This window comes from Ranitomeya imitator, chromosome 4 (genome assembly GCF_032444005.1).
Source record: "Ranitomeya imitator isolate aRanImi1 chromosome 4, aRanImi1.pri, whole genome shotgun sequence".
NCBI lineage: Eukaryota > Metazoa > Chordata > Amphibia > Anura > Dendrobatidae > Ranitomeya > Ranitomeya imitator.
This window is the reverse complement of record NC_091285.1, coordinates 291,794,698-291,818,758: the sequence shown is the minus strand read 5'-3', so window position 1 is coordinate 291,818,758 and position 24,061 is coordinate 291,794,698. Positions and strand designations below refer to the sequence as shown.

Below are 24,061 nucleotides of genomic sequence, written 5' to 3'. Positions count from 1 at the left end.
GGCCAAAAGTCATTTAACCCTTTAAAAACACCAATTACTCATAGCTGTGGAAATTGACTGTCTGCCCACTTTGATGCCAGCTGCAATGCCCAGAACCCCGTTGAACTTGGCTGGAGTGACCTGAATTAGGTCAGAGGCATTCATATCTGTGTCTCTGCTGCATGAGGTCAGAGGTCCAAAGTTAACCCTTCTGATAACGCCCACTGATAGCCATTTCTCTGCCATTTTTTATCTTTTTTTTGCAGCTGTTGTGAGGTGTAATCACCTTCTGGCACCTTCTATTACAGTGATCATTTCTTTTTGTTAATAAACCTGTAAAATGTTAGCAACTTAGAAACTGCAGAATTAGAAGGCATTTTCAGCGTCGCAGCGGCCCTTGTGGCTGAGATGGGAATTACAGCGAAAGCTGCCGCACAATTGTGTCCCACACGGCGCCCCGTACGTGGGGTGACTGCACGGTCACATGACCAGAAGCAGCGCACAGGAAGTGGTGAGAGCAGCGGAGGAGCAGAGGTGGGTGCACCTGCCTGAGTAGTGGGGGCTGCTGGCCGGTGGGTGCCATCTGTGCCAGTAGTCCGGCTGCGGCAGGGGGGTGGGGAAGGAATGGCAGTGCCACAATGGAGCGCATGCGGTCCAGCAGTGCAGGGTGGTTGTGGGGCTGGCACGGATACTGCCCCGGTGCAGGTGGCACAGTTCATTGTGTAGTGAAGTCGGCCTTGCCGTCTGATTCTCCAGGACAGCGCAATCACAGCAATACCAAACATGCTATTTTTTTTTTTTTTATAATTAGGAAATTCTTAAAAACCAAAACAATGTTCATCTTCTTCCTGTGTGGAGATGCCATTTTGAGGTAGACACAACAGTATTTTTTGCATTTCTGGTAGAAAGTTGTGAGGAGTCGAAAACCGTAATTTTGACTTTTTCAATTTGGGTTAATTGTGTATTTTGACAGATTTGACTTTTATGGATGTGTGTATTTTTTAATATTTGTAATGGAGTAAAAGGGAGGTGATTTAAATTTAGTTTTTTCATTTTGTAATTTTTGAAACCTTTTTTCTTGTTTTAGTTCCATGCAGGGATTTGAACCTGTGTCTATTCGGCACTGCAGTATATAGCACAAATCCCAGTTTCCAATGAATCCTAGGCCGGTCTTCATGGGAGCACCGTCATGGCAGGCATATGGATCCTCCGCAATCTATCGGCTGCCATGGCAGGACCATCATCAAATGTGTTGTGGGCAATGGACTCAGGCGCAGTATATAGCGCTGTGAAAGATGGACAGTGGCATTTAACAAGTTAATATCATTAGGCAGATGACGGCTTAATAACACACCCCTATTGTCTGGCTGTAGTGGTGCGGGCTCGTGTCCTGAGCCTGCTCAGTATTGTGGAATAAGCAGCTATGCATTTCATATCTGCAGAGTCAGCCAATGTACACTGTTTGCGTCCTTCTCTCGGTGCTGCTGTATTTCCGCAGAAGTGCGTGCAGGACATTTCACACGTGGGAACACACTTCTGTGAACATGGCCTATCATCAAGTTGATTTTGATTCCTCAGTAGTGGATCTGAAGAACGTGCTATCTTTGGGGCCACGATGGCATATTCTTTTATTTTACTCTGCAACCTTCCTGTCATCTTCTTTCCTTTACTTTTTAGTGAGCATAACGCTGGTTCTGGGGGCCCTCCTGGGGTCAAGCACCCAACTCCTAATACAGCCAAGAAAATGTGTCAGCAGCTGGGACGTCTGGGTGCAGTGACTATGCCTTACCAGGGGAGCCAGCATGGCGAGTCGCTGCCAGCTTCAGTGTAACTGTAGGATTACATGGAGCATTGAGATAGATTAGGGACAGCTTGATTGTAGGGGAGGGTCTCCATTTTGGCTGTATCTTTAAATTGGGCACGCATGCTCTTCTGCACATTACATGCTCTTCTGCACATTTTGTTACACGCTTGGTGGCCCTGGCGGAGCTTACATCCAAACCCAATGAAAACAGGATTCTGGCGTAAGCACCGATGAGGCCATATACAATAATGGATACCATGTTTTGGCATAGCTGGTTTTCCTTTGTGGATGCTGCCCTTCCCGTGGTTGTTCTTTCCCGGTGAAAGACCGGGCTATTTATTGCTTGCGTTGAGAAACACGTGATGGTGTCTCTGCTGCTTCTCTACATGCATTTGCATATTTCCCATAAGGGATGGGAGCAGTGTTCTGGATCACTGCATTGAGAAACACGTGATGGTGTCTCTGCGGCTTCTCTACATGCATTTGCATATTTCCCATAAGGGATGGGGGCAGTGTTCTGGATCACTGCGTTGAGAAACACGTGATGGTGTCTCCGCGGTTTTTCTACATGCATCTGCATATTTCCCATAAGAGATGGGAGCAGTGTTCTGGAATCACTGCGTTGAGAAACACGTGATGGTGTCTCCGCGGTGTTGGATGTTTTGATCTCCCCGAGGTCATTCATCCTTATGTTTACAATAATGGTGTTGACAGAGTGAAGCTGAGCTCTGTCGTGCATCATTTTCAGGTGTGTACGCCTACTGGAGGAGGACACCCAGATGACCTAGGCAAATGTCGTTTTGGGGGGGGGGGGGAGGGTTCGGACTAAGCACTGAAGGGGCACCCGAGCATGTAACAAATGCAGTGTGAAAGCTCCCTTAGACTTCTGTACGTATCAATAGTAAAGAGAAAATGTGTCCTCTCTCAGTAGCAAAGCTCTAAGTATGATGGCTAGGGTTGAGCGACTTTTACTTTTTTAGGGTCGAGTCGGGTTTCGCGAAACCCGACCATCTCAAAAGTCGAGTCGAGTGAAATCGGCCGATTATGGCGAAAAGTCGGGGATCGACCGAAACACGAAACCCAATGCAAAGTCAATGGGTATTTTTTTTTTTCTCTCTCCCTCTCCCTCTCCTCCTGAACAGAAAAGCTGGTGTTACACATTGCAAATCGCTACAGCGCACAAGCGACAAGATGACGATAGGCGTCCACGCCCCCAAGACCTATGTCATCACTCTGCCCACGCTCTTTCATTGGCTGAAAAAATGGCGCCAAGTGCGTCATACGACACGTGACTTTGGCGCGAAAGTCGCGAACCGCATGACCGACCCCACACAGGGGTCGGGTTTCATGAAACCCGACTTTGCCAAAAGTCGGCGACTTATGAAAATGAACGATCCGTTTCGCTCAACCCTAATTATGGCCACTAGTCTCCTACACTTTGTTTATGCCACACAGAACACTTTTTTCCTATATTCCACAGCTTCTTTCAATTGCTTGATGTTTATTCTTGATGGTGTCCAGCCAGCGGAACTTTTGTCTCCCCTCTTTCCTTTGACCATTTTGATTAGTATCTCTCTATGTAGTGAATTTACCCTCATTTCATGTGTAAAATGTTAGTTTCTGTTTGGTCATCTTACCTTTCTGGGCCATCTCTGGGTTTATATTATCCATGTGTCGCAAATGGCAACACAATTCTACATGACTTATTATCACAGAATGACATTGTCAGCACCATGACTAGGACACAAGTAAGGCCAGTGTCAGACACAACGTAGAAAAATACAGTCCGTTTTCTACGGACCAAATACGCAGAAATGTTCCCAGAACAGTAGTCCGTATGTCATCCGTAGGCAGGGTGTGGCTGCGTATTTTATGCTTCTCATCCTCCGTATGGCATCCACACTGCGTTTTTTCTCTCGCAATTTTGCAAAGTGGACATATAATGGATCCATGGGCTCAAATATTTGTGAAAACATATATACAGCCTATATACAGTACAGACCAAAATTTTGGACACCTTCTCATTTAAAGATTTTTCTGTATTTTCATGATGTAAATTCACGCTGAAGGCATCACAACTATGAATTAACACATGTGAAATTATATACTTAACAAAAAAGTGTGAAACGACAGAAAATGTCTTATATTCTAGGTTCTTCAAAGTAGCCACCTTTTGCTTTGATGACTGCTTTGATGACTGCTTTGCACACTCTTGGCATTCTCTTGATGAGCTTCAGGAGGTTGTCACCGGGAATGGTTTTCACTTCACAGGTGTGCCCTGTCAGGTTCAATAAGTGGGATTTCTTGCCTTATAAATGGGGTTGGGACCATCAGTTGTGTTTTGCAGAAGTCTGGTGGATACATAGCTGATAGTCCTACTGAATAGACTGTTAGAATTTGTATTATGGCAAGAAAATAGCAGCTAAGTAAAGAAAAACGAGTGGCCATCATTACTTTAGGAAATGAAGGTCTGTCAGTCCGAAAAATTGGGAAAACTTTGGAAATGTCCCCAAGTGCAGTTGCAAAAGCAATCAAGCACTACAAAGAAACTGGCTCACATGAGGACCGCCCCAGGAAAGGAAGACCTAGAGTCACCTCTGCTTCTGAGGATAAATTTATCCAAGTCACCAGCCTCAGATATTGCAGGTTAACAGAAGCTCAGATTAGAGACCAGGTCAATGCCAAACAGAGTTCTAGCAGCAGACACATCTCTACAACAACTGTAAGGACCTGTTTTCACTTGCGAGGAACACGTCCGTGTCTCGCATGTGGAAACGAAGCTCTGGCGCCGGCACTGTGGAGCGGAGCGTGCAGCCGCATAGCAACACATGCAGCCGCACGCTCCGCTCCGGAGTGCCGGCACCAGAGCTTCGTTTCCACATGCGAGACACGGACGTGTTCCTCGCAAGTGAAAACAAGCCCTTAAGAGGAGACTTTGTGCAGCAGGCTTTCATGGTAAAATAGCTGCTAGGAAACCACTGCTAAGGACAGGCAACAAGCAGAAGAGACTTGTTTGGGCTACAGAGCACAAGGAATGGACATAAGACCAGTGGAAATCTGTGCTTTGGTCTGATGAGTCCAAATTTGAGATATTTGGTTCCAACCACCGTGTCTTTGTGCGACGCAGAAAAGGTGAAGGGATGGACTCTACATGCCTGGTTCCCACCGTGAAGCATGGAGGAGGAGGTGTGATGGTGTGGGGGTGCTTTGCTGGTGACATTGTTTGGGATTTATTCAAAATTGAAGGCATACTGAACCAGCATGGCTACCACAGCATCTTGCAGTGGCATGCTATTCCATCCGGTTTGCGTTATATATAGTTAAGTATATAATTCCACATATGTTAATTCATAGTTTTGATGCCTTCAGTGTGAATTTACAATTTTCATAGTCATGAAAATACAGAAAAATCTTTAAATGAGAAGGTGTGTCCAAACGTTTGGTCTGCACTGTGTGTGTGTGTGTGTATGTATATACAGGTCCTTCTCAAAAAATTAGCATATAGTGTTAAATTTCATTATTTACCATAATGTAATGATTACAATTAAACTTTCATATATTATAGATTCATTATCCACCAACTGAAATTTGTCAGGTCTTTTATTGTTTTAATACTGATGATTTTGGCATACAACTCCTGATAACCCAAAAAACCTGTCTCAATAAATTAGCATATCAAGAAAAGGTTCTCTAAACGACCTATTACCCTAATCTTCTGAATCAACTAATTAACTCTAAACACATGCAAAAGATACCTGAGGCTTTTATAAACTCCCTGCCTGGTTCATTACTCAAAACCCCCATCATGGGTAAGACTAGCGACCTGACAGATGTCAAGAAGGCCATCATTGACACCCTCAAGCAAGAGGGTAAGACCCAGAAAGAAATTTCTCAACAAATCGGCTGTTCCCAGAGTGCTGTATCAAGGCACCTCAATGGTAAGTCTGTTAGAATCAAACAATGTGGCAGAAAACGCTGTACAACGAGAAGAGGAGACCGGACCCTGAGGAAGATTGTGGAGAAGGACCGATTCCAGACCTTGGGGAACCTGAGGAAGCAGTGGACTGAGTCTGGTGTGGAAACATCCAGAGCCACCGTGCACAGGCGTGTGCAGGAAATGGGCTACAGGTGCCGCATTCCCCAGGTAAAGCCACTTTTGAACCATAAACAGCGGCAGAGGCGCCTGACCTGGGCTACAGAGAAGCAGCACTGGACTGTTGCTAAGTGGTCCCAAGTACTTTTTTCTGATGAAAGCAAATTTTGCATGTCATTCGGAAATCAAGGTGCCAGAGTCTGGAGGAAGACTGGGGAGAAGGAAATGCCAAAATGCCTGAAGTCCAGTGTCAAGTACCCACAGTCAGTGATGGTGTGGGGTGCCATGTCAGCTGCTGGTGTTGGTCCACTGTGTTTCATCAAGGGCAGGGTCAATGCAGCTAGCTATCAGGAGATTTTGGAGCACTTCATGCTTCCATCGGCTGAAATGCTTTATGGAGATGAAGATTTCATTTTTCAGCACGACCTGGCACCTGCTCACAGTGCCAAAACCACTGGTAAATGGTTTACTGACCATGGTATTACTGTGCTCAATTGGCCTGCCAACTCTCCTGACCTGAACCCCATAGAGAATCTGTGGGATATTGTGAAGAGAAAGTTGAGAGACGCAAGACCCAACACTCTGGATGAGCTTAAGGCCGCTATTGAAGCATCCTGGGCCTCCATAACATCTCAGCAGTGTCACAGGCTGATTGCCTCCATGCCACGCCGCATTGAAGCAGTCATTTCTGCCAAAGGATTCCCGACCAAGTATTGAGTGCATAACTGAACATTATTATTTGATGGTTTTTTTGTTTGTTATTAAAAAACACTTTTATTTGATTGGATGGGTGAAATATGCTAATTTATTGAGACAGGTTTTTTGGGTTATCAGGAGTTGTATGCCAAAATCATCAGTATTAAAACAATAAAAGACCTGACAAATTTCAGTTGGTGGATAATGAATCTATAATATATGAAAGTTTAATTGTAATCATTACATTATGGTAAATAATGAAATGTAACACTATATGCAAATTTTTTGAGAAGGACACACACATTATATATATATATATATATATTAGTGTATATATATATATATATATATATATATATATATATATATATATATATATATATATATATATATATATATACTAGATTGTGGCCCGATTCTAACGCATCGGGTATTCTAGAATATGCATGTCCCCGTAATATATGGACAATGATGATTCCAGAATTCGCGGCAGACTGTGCCCGTCGCTGATTGGTCGAGGCAACCTTTATGACATCATCGTCGCCATGGCAACCATTATGACATCATCATCGCTGTGCCCGTTGCTGATTGGTCGAGGCCTGGCGGCCTCGACCAATCAGAGACGCGGGATTTCTACGTCGATGCTGTGCCGGTCTCTGATTGGTCGAGAGCTGGGATTTCCAGGACAGACAGACAGACGGAAAAACCCTTAGACAATATATACATATATTGTGTGTGTGTGTATATATATATATATATATATATATATATATGTGTGTGTGTATATATATATATATATATATGTGTGTGAATATATATATATATATATATGTGTGTATATATATATAATATGTGTGTATATATATATATATATATATATATTATTATTTTTTTTTTTTTTTCATACAGCGCTAGATATCATGAAAGACGGTAATTCAATTGCCAGCTTTTGATAACTCCTCACCAAACCCGACAGGATATGAGAAATGGTTTACATACAGTAAACCATTTCTTATCCGTTATATTTTTACATATTCCTCACTAATAATGTTAGTAGTTTGTGTGTGCAAAATTTGGGAGCTCTAGTTGTTAAATTAAAGGGTTAAATCACGGAAAGAACTGGCGTGGGCTCCCGTGCAATTTTCTCCGCCAGAGTGGGAAAGCCAGTGACTGAGGGCAAATATTAATAGCCTAGAGAGGGACCATGGTTATTTTCCTGCCCCCCCCCCCCCTCCCCGGCTAAAAACATCTGCCCCCAGCCACCCCAGAAGAGGCGCATCTGTGAGATGCGCCTATTCTGGCACTATTCTGGCACTCTCTCCTCCCACTCCCGAGTAGCAGTGGGATATGGGGTAATAAGGGTTTAATGTCACCTTGTTAATGTAAGGTGACATTAAGCCTGGTTAATAATGAAGAGATGTCAATAGGACACCTATCCATTATTAATCCAATATTAATAAAGAGTTAAAAATACACACACATTATGAATAAAGTATTTTAATGAAATAAGCACATGGGGTTTTAATATCTTTATTGTACGCTCAATCCAACTGACGACCCTCGTCTTCTGAAAAAAAGGAAAATAAAAAAGCAACAATATCCCATACCTCTCCACCGCAAAAGTCGTTTCCCACGATGTAAATCCATCTCAAGGGGTTAAGTACATTTACAGCCAGGAGCCTGATAATGCAGCTGCCCTTGGCTGTAAAAACTGGGGAATGAAGGGAATCTAGCTTCCTTGACTTGCGATGCTGTCATAGAAGCTGCGCCCCCTGGTGGCGTAAACTTATATGAACTGTAGCGTGAGAAAATATTCTGAAAAATTCCCACGGCAATTTTCTGGTGGGCATTTTTCAGGGAATATATATATCTCTGAATGTGTGTATGTCCGGGATTGGCATCTGCACTGTCGCAGCTACAGCCACAAAATTTTGCACAGTCACATATCTGGACCCCGAGAGCGTCATAGGCTATGTTGTGACGTGAAATTTTAACCCCGCGCGTTCCAATTCACCAAACAATTTTGCCCCTATCTACATAATGGGGAAAAAGTGAAAGGAAAAGTGTTAGAGGCAAATTGACAGCTGCCAGATGTGAACAAGGGGGACTTAAAGAATGAGAGCGAAGGTGCCAAAGAGTATATACCGTACAGTTGCTAAGGTGGGGCCCCGCCCTGGAATACTTACCACACACCGGGATATAAACACACACACAAAATGCGCCACACACTACCACATGCTTGAACACATATACCACCCTCAGCACACATTTCACCACACATACACCAACCTCGCCACATAAGTCGCCACTCAAAACTCGCCATGCGCAAAATTCGCCACATGCAAAACTAGGTTCACGCAAAACTCGCCACACGTGCAAAACTCACCTCATGGAAAACTCGCCACACGCAAAACTTGCTCACGTGGAAAAATTGCCACATGCACAAAAGTTGCAACACATGCAAAAGTTGCCTCACTCAAAACTTGCACATACTCAAAACGCACCACACATAAAACTCGCCATGCCCAAAACTTGCTGCACACAACTTGCTACACTAACCTGTCACATGCAACTCAACACACAAAAAGTTGCTACACGCATGTCGCCACACACAACTCATCTCACAAAAGTCGCTACATGCATGTCGCCACATGCAACTCACACACAACTTGACACATGAAACTCGCCCTAAAACACACACAAGTCTGGTATTATTTTTCAAAAATAAAAATCTGATTAATAAGCAGACAAACTACAAGAGCAACAAATGTACCATATAGGAAATACGGCAGCTGTCAGTCACATGACCTGTCTATTAAGTGTGAGCTAATATATACTGCCAGGGGGAGGGCTTCCTGTTGGCTGGGGATTTATCAGGCTGCCAATTTAGCTTACAAATACTGAGGTAAAAATACTGACAAAATAACGTGTGAACGAGGTCTAATTCAGGAGGAGATGACACACAGATATACTATATACAGGGGAGATGACATACAGGTATATACTGGAGGAGATGACACGTATATACTATATACAGGAGATGACATACAGGTATATACTATATAAAAGAGATGACACAGGTATATACTATATACAGGAGAAGATGACACACAAGTATATACTATACACAGGAGGAGATGACTTACAGGTATATGCTATATACAGAAGTAGATGACATACAGGTATATACAGGAGGAGATGACATACAGCAGGTACATACTATATACAGGGGAGATGACATACAGGTATATACTATATACAGGAGCAGATGACACACAGTTATATACTATATACAGGAGCAGATGAGACACAGGTATATACTATATACAGAAGGAGATGACATACAAGTATATGCTATATACAGAAGGAGACGACATACAGGTATATACAGGAGGAGATGACACACAGGTATACACTATATACAGGAGGAGATGACATGCAGGTATATACTATATACAGAAGGAGATGACATACAGGTATATACTATATACAGAAGGAGATGACATACAGGTATATACTATATACAGAAGGAGATGACACACAGGTATATACTATATACAGAAGGAGATGACACACAGGTATGTACTATATACAGGAGCAGATGACACACAGGTATATATATACAGGAGCAGATGACACGCAGGTATATACTATATACAGGAGCAGATGACACGCAGGTATATACTATATACAGGGGCAGATGACACACAGGTATATACTATATACAGGAGCAGATGACACACAGGTATATACTATATACAGGAGCAGATGACACACAGGTATATACTATATACAGGAGCAGATGACACACAGGTATATACTATATACAGGAGCAGATGACACACAGGTATATACTATATACAGGAGCAGATGACACACAGGTATATACTATATACAGGAGCAGATGACACACAGGTATATACTATATACAGGAGCAGATGACACAGGTATATACTATATACAGAAGGAGATGAGACAGGTATATACTATATACAGAAGGAGATGACATACAGGTATATACAGGGGAGATGACATACAGGTATATACTATATACAGGAGATTACATACAGGTGTACACTATATATAAGGGAGAAGACAAACATGTATATACTGAGGTGAAAATGAGGGGTGTGAGGTGAAAATGAAAAGGTGTGAATGCAAAATGAGAGGAGAGAGGGAAAATAGTGGAGTGATCGGAAAATAACAGATGTGAGGTTGAAATGACAAGTTTTAGGGTGGAATGAGAGGAGTGAGGGGGGAAATGAGGTGTAAGGGAGAAAATGAGAGATGTGAGGGGGAAAATGAGAGGTGAGGTGCTATAACTAACCACAGATATTTACTATTCCCAGGCAATGCCAGGCTTTTCAGCTAATATATATATATATATATATATATATATATATATATATATATTGTAGCATTTCATTCGCTACGGGTCTTGGGGATACTCGTTTGGCAGCAGGATAAACACTTCAGGCACGATATCTCACACATATCAGTCCATATGGTTTATTCAAACTCCACATAAACCAGACAGGGTACAGTCCATTTCATTACAGCCATGAAACATTGGACAGTTCACGTAGCAGATAGGCTTCTCTGCTGTATATTATAATCCTGTTGTCCGGGGTTACCTCTCAGAAGTTCCACTCCTTACACTGACTTCAGGTCAGTCCCAGGTCCTCAACACAGACCGTCCAGGTCTACGGTCTCCAGGTGCTTCCAGGACAACTCCACTCACAGGAGCCTCCAGCACGCAGGCTCTCCATCCTGGAATGGTCTCTGTGTGCTTCCAGGACGTCCCCCCTTGGAACCGTCCAACACACAGGCCATTCTGCAGTGTCCTGCCAGGACACACAGAAGTGTGTCCACCCTGACAGACACTCACACAGTCACTCAATCTCTCTTCCCATGTGCTACACACACCTCCTTTACATAGGTGTAACCACACCCAGGTACCTGTCACATGGCTAGTCAGGTGAGCGTGACATCACCACAGGTCCTTACACACAAAACCATCTTACGCGTTCAGACGCGCCTCTTTGGCTGGGTTTGTAGGTGACTGAACCCACCCATCTCTCCAATCACCTGGAAGCCTTCCCAATGTAAACAAGCCCCTAAGAGTTCTTTCACACTTGAGTTGTGTGGCGTCAGTTAGGTCCGACATCGTGGCAAATCGACGGATCCGTCAAATTTGTTGCGAAAACGGTTCTAACGGATATGTTTTTTTGACGGATCAGCTGCCCTGATCCGTTAAAAAACCGGATCCGTTAGAACCGTTGCGACCGTTTTCACATTCGTTGTAACCGTTTTTTGACGGATCCGTTTTTTAAAAGGGGAGGATTTCAATGTGACTGGCTACTGGAAACTACTGGAAAACTATATATAGTGTGTATTTACACCACATCTTTGAAAGGTTGTAGAGAAAGTGGCAGAAATGGAAGGAGTACTGGCGAACATTGCAAAGATCTATGCGGATTTAACTTTTGAGGCTAATCAGTTGGCAGTCAGCGTTCGAGAGAGAGAGGAAGAAAGACTGCGAATCCTGCGGCAGCGGTGGAAGAGAGGGCTGTGGATCCATCCCATCACAGCACAACGCATGACCCGTGGTGTTTATTCCACGCTTTACATCGAACTAAGGGAAAACCCTCAGAAGTTCTTCAATTATGTGAGGATGAGAGCTGAAAATTTCGAAATTTTATTGGGCCAAGTGGAAGAATGTATACGGAGACAAGACATTCAGACGCGCTTCTCCATTATCACCAGCAGAGCGTCTCATGGTGACTATTCGGTAAGTAATTTTTTTGTAAAATGATTCTCATTCATCAGACTTATAACTGTAATGTTGTTTTTTGAATTTTTTTATTAATTATTGTCTTTTCGTTTTGTTAACAGATTCCTTGCAACTGGAGAGTCGTTCTCATCCCTCCATTTTCAGTTTAGGCTTGGGATATCCACCATGTCAGGGATCATCAGAGATACCTGCCTGGCATTGTGGGAGTGCCTACAAGTGGAATGGACGCGCAAATGACTCACAAATCTTTAAAAATTCACCAATGGGGCGTCGTTTGTATGGAGAGACATTTGACTTTCCGCCCCCTAGACCTCTCCCTGGAACCACGGTCCACCATTACCATTTGTTTGTGTTGGAGATGATGCCTTCCAGCTTTCCCCACATTTGCTGAAACTCTTTGGAATTAGTGGACTGACCCAGAGGAAGAAAATTTACAATTACCGCTTAACCAGAGCACGAAGAGTTGTGGAATGTGCTTTTGGCATCTTAACTGCCAAATGGAGAGTCCTGCTAACTGCAATTAAACTGCAGACTGAAACTGTCGATGATGTGGTGAAAGCGTGCGTGGTCCTGCACAATTTTATTTTATCAAAAGAACAAGTTTCCCTGGAGGATAATGTTTTAGAAAGCACCTTGCGGGATTACCAAAACCCCACTTTTCGCAGTCCAGTAGCAGTCTCCAGAATGCGGGACAGTTTTGCAGACGTCTTCTGCAGGATCAGTTGACTGGCAGTATGAAATGGTGTAAAATTTTTTTTGCTTTTTACACTTGTAAAAATACCATTTTTTGTTTGCTTACAAAACCTTTGTACTTTAATGCAGCATAGTATGTTTTGAAACGGTACCCTTTAAACACTGTTTATTGTTACTATTACCAGAACCTTGGTGGTGTTAGAACAGGTTTTTTTAAAAAAAAAAAAAAAAAAAGAGAAAGACAATAAAAATGTTTTTCAACCAAAAAAAGTTTATTTCTTGACTTTACAAATTTTCATAATTTTGGGTGGAGATAGTAGTTGAGGGGCTGACAGGTTGGACCACGTCGAGAGTGGGAGACAGTACATCACGGACATCACGGGGAGGAACAGAAGTAGAATGGGTGGTGAAAACATGAGTTTGGGCAGAGAGTTGAGGTGCAGATGTGGTGTGTGTGAGGTAGGAAGGTGTGGGTGGGATCGGGAACGGAGAATTTAAAGTGGAAGAATGGAAAGGGGAAGGTAAAAACTGGGAAAGACTAAGGGGGGAAGGAACGAATGACGAAGAAGTAGAATGGGCGGGAGGAGGACGGACAGGAGGAGGATGCACAGAAGGATAGACGGTGGCTTGAGAGGGGAAAGGTGTTGAAACATGAAGGGTAGGTGGAGGGGCTTGGGACATCGCCTGCGCTAGAGCAGTGTGGCAGCCTTGCATCACATGCATCTGCAGGTCAGGAGTTAGATTTTCCATGTGCCTGAGGACCGACTGAAAAAAAAGTGTCTTGGTGACTGGTTTGCATCTGATTGCATCCTATCCAGACGACTGTTGAGTTAGAGTATGCTTTTGTTAAGCATATTGTACCCAGCAGACGTTTGCTCACTCAAAAGCTTGATGGCACTGTGGAAGGATGCATTCAGCTGCAAAAAGTCAGGCGCATAGCTCCTTTCCTGACCTCTCTGGCGCTGCCGTCCTGACCACAAAGTTGGTCTAGATGTTGCGGCAGTGGCAGAGGGGTGGGGTAAAGGGAACTCTAACTCATCACCTGCAGCTTCAAGTGACGAAGTCCGCCCTGCTGCTCCAGCGCTGGTGGATGAGGCTGAGGGATCAAACGAAAGGGAAGGTGCAGAAACAGAGGGGTCGACGTGGTCCCCGGTGGCGGACTCTTGAGGGATCGCTCCAGAGGGGTGCAACTGTGATGCAGGCTCCCGAGTGCTGCAGAAAGTGCTGTTAAAGAAGAAGAAAAAAAAATTAGTATCTTGATATTACAATTGCCCTTGCTGCAAATAAAATTGAAGGTTACACATTTTTACAGTTTGACTGAAAATATGTGGTGTTGAATATTTACCTTCTGCTCAGCAGCGTCGACCGGAGGAACGACAGGGCTCTGGCATGTTTGTATCTGCTCCTGCGTCCTCTAGATCCACTCGGGGCCTGCATCTCCTTATTAAACTCCCTCTTGAAGCGATCCCTGAGTGACCACCACCGCACGATAATCCTGTTACCTGGAAAGAGAAAGCAAAAATTGGTTACTATACACCACATTAAATCATGCTAACATAAGGTTATGAAGTGTTAATACTTACGCGCTAGATCCTGGGCCCCAGCATCGAGTTCCTCCCAGTTATCCATAACAGCACTGCACACTTCCTCCCATAGCCGTCGGGTGATTAACTGGTCAGCATGGCGGCGGTCCGACATGCTCCACAGCAGCTCCCGAATTTGTACAGCTTGGATGAGGGTGTCCACATCGATGCCCTCCTCTTCGTCATCTTGTTCGGGAGCACGCTGTGAAGCCTAACAAAAAGATAATTAAAAGGGAAAAATTACACCACATGAATTTTACAGTTTACTAAAAACCAAAACAAAAAGGAACTTACTCTTCGGCGACCGCCGCGTTTATCATTCCGACGACTATGGGAGGTGCTTTGAGGAACTCTACGTCGAGCCCCGGATTGTGAAGACTAATAAAAAATAAATTAATTAATTAATATTGTTCTTGGATAGAGGCATATGTATTGTGTGTGCTGTGCTGTGCTGAATGTTTGTTTTGGGTGTAGTGTGTTGTATGTGAGGATCGATCTGTGCAAAACGTACACTATGCGCTCCCGCTCCTTGTATTTCTCCACCCTGTCCGTCTCCTTCTGTAAGCCCCTCTGCTTCATATTCCTGTGAATACAGAATAAACACATAAAGGGTTAAAATACAATTACCATAGTTGTACCCCCCAAAAAAATTTATTAAGAAAAAAAAAAATAGACACCTCAGTTTGCTGCTGATGTGATGGGGGGGCTCTCAGAAGAAGACATGGTCTTTCAATAATCTTGGGTTGGTCGGTCCCTTGCGTCCCTCTTGGTCCCTAGGATCTGTAAGTATAAAGAGAGTTCTAAGCTACTATACAAAAGGATAGATGCAGCTTTAGGGACTTTACACTTACATCTTTTTAAAAAACTTGGGGGCTTGCTTCTATGGTTGGTAGTCGGTCCCTTGCGTCCCTCTTGGTCCCTAGGATCTGTAAGTATAAAGAGAGTTATAAGCTACTATACAAAAGGATAGATGCGCTTTAGGGAAGGATAGATTGATAGATGCAGCTGGGACTTTACATCTTTTTCCAAAACTTGGGGAGCCTGCATGTGTACGTTTTGGTCAGTACCTACTACAGTACCAACTTACTTTTAGATTTCCCCCACCACAAAAGAAAAAAAAAATTCTTAACTGTCATACTTGATATGCTAGATATGCTTGATGCACAAGCTGCCAAACCCTCTACCTCCTGTTTCCCCACAAAAAAAAACCCCAAAAAACCCTTTAAAGCAACACCAAAACTACTTAGAACTTGATATGCGCAATGCGCATGCTGGTAAAACCCACCTAAACAAAGTTTAACCTTATAAAAAATGTTCCTCATTCAAAATTAAAATACCAATTCCAAAAATTGTTATTTATGATTAACCTACAGTTTGTATTTTCTAAAACCAGATAAAATTTTCTATAGCAAAGATTTGCATTCCGCATTTGTATATATAACCTTTATTGCATGTATACCCAATATTACATTTATCTTGAAATGAGACTACTGACAGTTTTGTGAAATTTTTATTACTATATTTTTTTAAAATTTACTTTTTTTAGGGTACAGTAGGAGCTACACTGCTCTTTATTTGAAATACAAGTACATTATGGAAAACAACAAAAATGCAGAACACATCACACATCATTTATACACACACAAAACACATGTTACAGCACAGCTATTCAAAATACCAGCACAGTATGAAAAACATAAACAGGGCAGGCAGGCGCACACACACGCACGCACGCACACACACACACATGCACGCTGGATGGCAGTACTCACATGGCTGTCTCAGGCAGGGTCTGGCTGGCAGGGCCTCTCTGGCTGGCAGGGCCTCTCTGGCTGGCTGGCAGGGCCTGGCTGGCAAGTCTTGCTGGCAGGGTCTCTCTGGCTGGCTGGCAGGGCCTCTCTGGCTGGCTGGCAGGGCCTGGCTGGCAAGGTCTTGCTGGCAGGGTCTCTCTGGCTGGCTGGCAGGGCCTCTCTAGCTGGCTGGCAGGGCCTGGCTGTAAAGGTCTTGCTGGCAGGGTCTGGCAGGGTCTCGCTGGCTGGCAGGGCCTGGCTGGCAAGGTCTTGCTGGCAGGGTCTGGCTGGGTCTCTCTTGCATGGAAGGGTCTCTCTTGCTAGCTGGTATATTTGGGAATGACCTGTCCTTTTTATATAGTTTTTGGGTTGTCTGGGCAAAGTATCCACTTTTTGGAGCATGCTCAATTAAAAAAGCGGATTGGTGAGACGGATCCGCCAAAAAGCGGATCGCGACGGATCCGTCGCCCATAGGCGCCCATTCTAAAAAGTGGCGGACGCGACGGATCCGCCGCGGTCCGCCTTTTCGGCGGCGACAAAAAACGTTACAAAGTCCGTCAATGTCTAGACAACGTCCGCCCAATATCGACGGATCCGTCGCATGGCGGATGGAACGGACGACCATCCGCCACAATCCGTCGCTAATGCAAGTCAATGGGAAAATAGCGGATCCGCTATTTGACGAAAATGGCGGTTTTTGACTGACGCCGAAAGACTGAAGCGTGAAAGAGGCCTAAGCAGTAGATCTGCTTGAGCAAAACATACCCAGGCTTCCATCACAGGGCCATCCACCTCTGCGATACATACCATCCATCATTCACATGACCAGTCGCTATGCTACACTATGTATATGTGTGTGTATATATATATATATATATATATATATATATATATATATATATATATATATGTGTATATGTGTTTGCATATATATATTCTAACCTGTCAGTGTGATTTTACTGTGCACCGCACTGAATTACCGGCTTTTCGCTAGAACACCGCTGCGTATTTCTCGCAAGTCACACTGATGGTCCCTATTTTTCTCGCCCCCATAGACATTCATTGGCGGATTTTTTGCACAATGTGCTGACAAACGCAGCATGCTGTGATTTTCTACGCCCGTAAAATACAGCTGAGAAATATACGGCTGATGGAAGCTGCCCCATAGAGAAACATTGGTCCAAGTGGAATGTGTAGTTTTTGCGCCTCTCCCTCGTCCGTATTTCTCTCTATTGTGACCCCGGGCCTTAGGCTGGATTGGTTTGGACCTGTGAAGTTGAAAATGGTTTCTTCTCTGCTGGCAGGATGTTATAGCGCCGGAGGAGCTGATCTGATGAATATGCATTTGTTGGGAAAGTTTCAGTAAAGTTTACATTTTATTCATTAAGATCCCATGTGTTTGTATACGTATGAGTCCAGTGGGCAGTTCTTCTAGTGACTGACAATCTCCTATTCATGACTGCATGTAGATATAGCTGTCAATCACTAGTAGCTCTGCCCACTGGGCTTGTATATATGCAAACATATGGAATTTCAAGGGATAAAATACTAGTTATGCTCAGCTTCTCCTCTATACTTCGATGACTGCATGTACAATGAGACAGGTTCCTTTAAAAAAAAAAAAAAGACAAAGATGTTGAGAGCTGAGGATATATTTGCAGTTTGGCCCCCTAATAGAGCTGAAATTCCTGATGGCTATAGCAGTCCATTTCTTCATACTAGTAGTTCATCATCACAGCCCTCTGCCACCCATTCATCAGGACTATATTCACACTTGCCGTGAGACGTTCTTTTGTCTGTTCTAGTTTTAGGGACAGACAAATGGAATTAATGTGCAAAACAGATGAGTTACATAAATTAGAAGCAGTAAGGCTCTTTTTGATTATTATGAGGTCCATCTGGGTTCTCGTTATATGTTGTTTTATTAGGGCAGAAGAAAACCTGCAGCATGAAGAACTTTCTATCCATTTTAAAGCTGACAGATAATGGGAACCCAGATGGTCTCCATAATAATAGAGGTCCTCTGTTGTCGTTTGCCTCAGTTATGTAAAGCATCCCTTTTATACTCTATTTCCGTTTGTCCACTGCAAAAACAGAACAGACAAAAGAAATATCCATATCAAAGTGTGAGTGCAGCTTGTAAGGCAGCGCCTTCAATAAGTTGTGAAGGTGGATGCCATTTTGGGGTAGATACAACGCTCCATTTTGCATTTTGGGGGGATGTTGTGGGGGCTAGAAAAAATTTTGTCTTTTCGATGCATGGATTTGTGTTTGTCTTTTTGCCTATACTTTATGCTCCAATACAATGGATTTACAGTATGTAGCAAAAAATTGCAGTTTCTAGTGAAGCCCAGCCCTAGGCCTAGGAGCACCGTCATAGCAGTCACATGGATCTTCAGCAATCTATCGGCTGCCACGGCAAGCCCATCATCAATCATGTCTCAGGCAGGGGGGCAATGGGCGCAGAGAACTGCTCGCTCCCTGGACAGACGCAGTATATGTCACCGGCAGAGATTGGCAGTGGCATTCAACAGGTTAATATCATTAAGCAGATGATGGCTCAGTAGCGCACCCTTTGTCTGCCTGGAATGGTGTGGGCTCATGTCGTGAGCCCACTCTGTACAAGCGCCTTACATGCACAGGGTTAAGTCTTTGTTGCGGAATAAGCGAGGGCTTAAGGTACCTTCACACATAACGATATTGTTAACGATATCGTTGCTATTTGTGACGTAGCAACGATATCGTTAATGAAATCGTTATGTGTGACAGCGACCAACGATCAGGCCCCTGCTGGGAGATCGTTGGTCGCTGAATAAAGTCCAGAACTTTATTTTGTCGCTGGATCGGCGTGTGTGACACCGATCCAGCGATGTCTTCACTGGTAACCAGGGTAAACATCGGGTAACTAAGCGCAGGGCCGCGCTTAGTAACCCGATGTTTACCCTGGTTACCATGCTAAAAGTAAAAAAAAACAAACACTACATACTTATCTACCGCTGTCTGTCCTCCAGCGCTGTGCTCTGCACTCCTCCTGTACTGGCTGTGAGCCGGAAAGCAGAGCGGTGACGTCACCGCTCTGCTTTCCGGCTCACAGACAGCACAGGAGGAGAGCAGAGAAGCAGAGCGCAGCGCTGGAGGACAGACGGCTGTAGGTAAGTATGTAGTGTTTGTTTTTTTTTACTTTTAGCATGGTAACCAGGGTAAACATCGGGTTACTAAGCGCGGCCCTGCGCTTAGTTACCCGATGTTTACCCTGGTTACCGGCATCGTTGGTCGCTGGAGAGCGGTCTGTGTGACAGCTCTCCAGCGACCAAACAGCGACGCTGCAGCGATCCGGATCGTTGTCGTTATCGCTGCAGCGTCGCTTAATGTGAAGGGGCCTTTAATCTGGGGCCTGAAATAGCATGCTATACATTCCATATATGCAGAGCCTTATACACAGGGCCGGCTCCAGGTTTTCATGGGCCCTGGGTGAAAGAGTCCTGGTGGGCCCCTTTAACACATACCACAATTCATAATGCACGGATACGGCAGAGAAATATAGGTATAGTACAATGCCAAAGATTTCACTTACTTCTTACATTACATGAGTGATATCTATTGTGCATTCTACATTAGCTCAGAACCCAGACAGTATAGTCCTCTATACAGAATGAGCCCCATATATTGCCCAAGCAGAATAATGAGCCCCATATATTGCCCCATACAGTATAATTGGCACCACATAGTCTTCTATACATAATGAGCCCCATATATTGCTCCAAATAGAATAATGAGCCCCATATTATGCTCCATACAGTATAATGGGCACCACAGAGTGCTCCATACAGATTGAGCCGCATATATTGCTCCATAAGGAATTGACCCCATATAATGCTCCATACAGTATAGTGAGCCACATATAATTCTCCATACAGTATATGATCGGCCCCATACAGTATACTGAGTCCCATATATTGCTCCATACAGAATGGGCCCCATATGATGCTCCATACAGAATGGGCCCCATATGATGCTCCATACAGAATGGACCCCATATGATGCTCAATACAGAATGGGCCCCATATGATGCTCCATACAGAATGGGCCCCATATGATGCTCCATACAGAATGGGCCCCATATGATGCTCCTTACAGAATGGGTCCCATATAATGCTCCAAAAATAATTGGCCCCATAAGATGCTCCATGTATAATGGGCCCCATATAATGCTCCATATATAATTGTCCATATAAAATGCTCCATATATAATTAGTCCCATAAGATGCTTCATTTATTATTGGCCTCATATACTGCTCCATATGTAATTGGCTCCATATACTGCTCCATATTGAATTGGCTCCATATACTGCTCCATATTGAATTGGCCCCATAAGATGCTCCATATTAAATTGGCCCCATAAGATGCTCCATATTAAATTGGCCCCATAAGATGCTCCCTATATTATTGACCCCATATAATGCTCCATATATGGGCCCATTCTGAGGGTCCCCATATATTGCTCCAAATATAAAAAAAAAAATAATGAAATCCTCACCTCTCGTTGCTTGACGCTGCTCTGCTCTGGACTCCTCACCGTCTGCGTCTTCCTGCTCTCTGTGCTGCGACTGCTCAGGCAGAGGGCGCGCACTGGTGACGTCATCGCGCCCTCTGACCTGAACGTCACAGTCAGAGGATGGAAGACGCTGCAGCGCTGGAACAGGGAGAGGTAAGTATCGCAAGTGTCGGGGCCCGGAGCAGGTGGGGGGTCCACTCGCGGGGGCCGGCACTATAGCGCGCCAGTGTCCCCGACGGCGAGTGGACCCCCTGCCTGCTCAGGGCCCCGGCACTTGCCCGGGTGCGTCGGGTGCGGTCGCCGGCCCTGCTTATACAGGTAGAACCTTCAATATGTTGCTTGGATGCAGCCCTTTGGAAGTAGGGGGAGCATTATCAGCCAGTACTATCGGTGAGTGCATATTGCATAATTGCTATGATAGTTGAAATTAGAGAGTCAATGCTTATAATGACTAATGAGAAATTTCTGAGGCGTTGATGCTGCGACTATTGTTCAGATGCATTCCCTCTGCGACAGCTGTGCGGAGGGGTTGCAGCTGCGACGGCTGTGCGGAGGGGTTGCCGCTGCGACGGCTGTGCGGAGGGGTTGCCGCTGCGACGGCTGTGCGGAGGGGTTGCCGCTGAGACGGCTGTGCGGAGGGGTTGCCGCTGCGACGGCTGTGCGGAGGGGTTGCCGCTGCGACGGCTGTGCGGAGGGGTTGCCGCTGCGACGGCTGTGCGGAGGGGTTGCCGCTGTCACAGCTGTGCAAGGGGCTGCTTCCGCAATTGCTGTGTGGAGGGGTTGCTACTGTGATCACTGTGGGAAAGCGTTCCTCATGCAATTATTGTATGGAGGGGATGCTGCTGAGGCTACTTTGCGGCGGGGATGCCACTGTGATTACTTGTGCAGTGGGATTACTGTGTGCGAGGGGTTGCTATTGTGTCCATTACTGTATGGAGGGAGGGGTTGCTGCTGTAACTACCTTGCGGTGGGCATTTGAGATCCTCCAGGTGTTAGTTTATTATGAAGGTCAGCACGGATTTCACTCTTTATAATGTAATGAGTGAAATGAGGGACTCCCCATCACCATTTCCACAGCATTACGGTAATTATGGATTTTATTGCGGCACTTCCCCATAGCAGAAATGCATGTGTGAACAATTCGTAAAGAGAAAGTTTGGTTTTATGCAACCATTTTCAGATTCACTGTGATGGCATTCAACCTTTTATGGGTGAAATAGGAATATCTGTTGCACTGGCCACAAATGATCGGGGCTACAGGGACCAGTGAGTGGGCTGTGCTATGATATTTCTCATTTTCTTTTCACTTCTGTGGGGGACTTGCAGAAACAGCATTGGACAAAAATATTTGAATAAAGGGATCTTGGTCAAATGTTTACTTACAATACTGAATTCATATTTAATTTTAAGACTTTTTTTCTTCTTTTTCCAGCAGGAATTGAATGTGCAGTGAATAATATCACAGGAATAATAGTAAGTGTCTGAACATATGTATTACATATCCATTCTTCCTCAGACTTAAAGGGGTTGTCCACTGTATCTTTATTTTACCAATGTGTTGGGGACATGATTTTGTGACACTAATATATAGGTATGACAGGTACTCCTCCTCTTGTTACCTCAGCTTTCCTCAGACTACACAGCTCTCTATTCCACAAAATGGCTGCTGTTGGAGGATAATGTGACCCGACCTATTTATGGCCTCCTCGCATTGAAAAGCTGCTTTTATATGTAAGGTGTTTCTCCTTTGGTGAAGGCTGATGGACAAGTCGAGTCACGTGCTACTCCACCAGCAGCCATTTTGTGGACAGGAGAGCTGTGAAGTTTGAGAGGACTTAGTACGTGCCTTAAGCTCATGTCAGCAGTAGTGGGTCACTGGTGATTTACTCTGGTCTATTTTCCTTTGACCACTCGATATCGACATATTTCCCTAGGGAGGCTTTGGGGGTGTTGCTGGCCCTTATTGGCAGGCTTACTTTCTCAGTCAGGTGTGTGCACTGCATAGGACCTTTTCTATACACATGTCTTCTTATGAGGCTTGGTATTAGGTGATGCTCTTGTGGTCCTACACTGTCCTCATGTGGTGGACATACGTATTGCAGGGCTCACATTCATGGAGGTCTTGTCACATCTGTTTTTCTGATTTTATGTTTGTTCTGATTCTAAATTTTATCATAGATTTGCCTGATTTTATGGTGTATTGTTCAGTTCAGTTACATGCTTGCTCTTTTTCTTTTGTTTTCTGTTTAACCGCTTAAATTCTGCTGTCAATCACTGACAACGGCATTTAAGTGGAGCGATCATGTTATGCGACCATTCGTGTGCTCATCAATACATGATAGCGGAGTGCTGACAGGTTGCAGACTGGGACCTATTGAAGGCTCCCGTTGCCTCCATCTTTGTACTCCCATGAAGTCCAGCCATAGAGAATCATCGTTTCTTATATTTACTGGAATACCACACTGTTGCAGTACTGTGTGTGTATATACAGTACAGACCAAAAGTTTGGACACACCTTCTCATTTAACCCCTTTACCCCCAAGGGTGGTTTGCACGTTATGGACCGGGCCAATTTTTACAATTCTGACCACTGTCCCTTTATGAGGTTATAACTCTGGAACGCTTCAACGGATCCCGGTGATTCTGACATTGTTTTCTCGTGACATATTGTACTTCATGATAGTGGTAAAATTTCTTTGATATTACCTGCGTTTATTTGTGAAAAAAATGGAAATTTGGCGAATATTTTGAAAATTTCGCAATTTTCCAACTTTGAATTTTTATGCAATTAAATCACAGAGATATGTCACACAAAATACTTAATAAGTAACATTTCCCACATGTCTACTTTACATCAGCACAATTTTGGAACCAAAATTTTTTTTTGTTAGGGAGTTATAAGGGTTAAAAGTTGACCAGCAATTTCTCATTTCTACAACACCATTTTATTTTAGGGACCACATCTCATTTGAAGTCATTTTGAGGGGTCTATATGATAGAAAATACCCAAGTGTGACACCATTCTAAAAACTACACCCCTCAAGGTGCTCAAAACCATATTCAAGAAGTTTAT

General features: G+C 44.1%; 1 protein-coding gene across 3 annotated transcripts in view; it reads left to right on the top strand.

Annotated features, from left to right (window-relative positions):
- The first annotated feature begins 443 nt into the window (after positions 1–443).
- The window catches only part of PPHLN1 (periphilin 1), a 166,444-nt gene continuing 142,826 nt past the window's right edge, over positions 444–24,061 (top strand). The window contains exons 1-2 of one of the 3 annotated variants that reach the window (XM_069764751.1): positions 444–513; positions 22,424–22,461. In XM_069764751.1, the coding sequence (XP_069620852.1) occupies position 22,461 (1 nt within the window). In that variant the 5' untranslated portion in view covers positions 444–513; positions 22,424–22,460. Of the gene's footprint in view, positions 514–22,420; positions 22,462–24,061 lie in introns of all 3 variants that reach the window. The other 2 variants (XM_069764752.1, XM_069764750.1) reach the window with 2 other exon arrangements.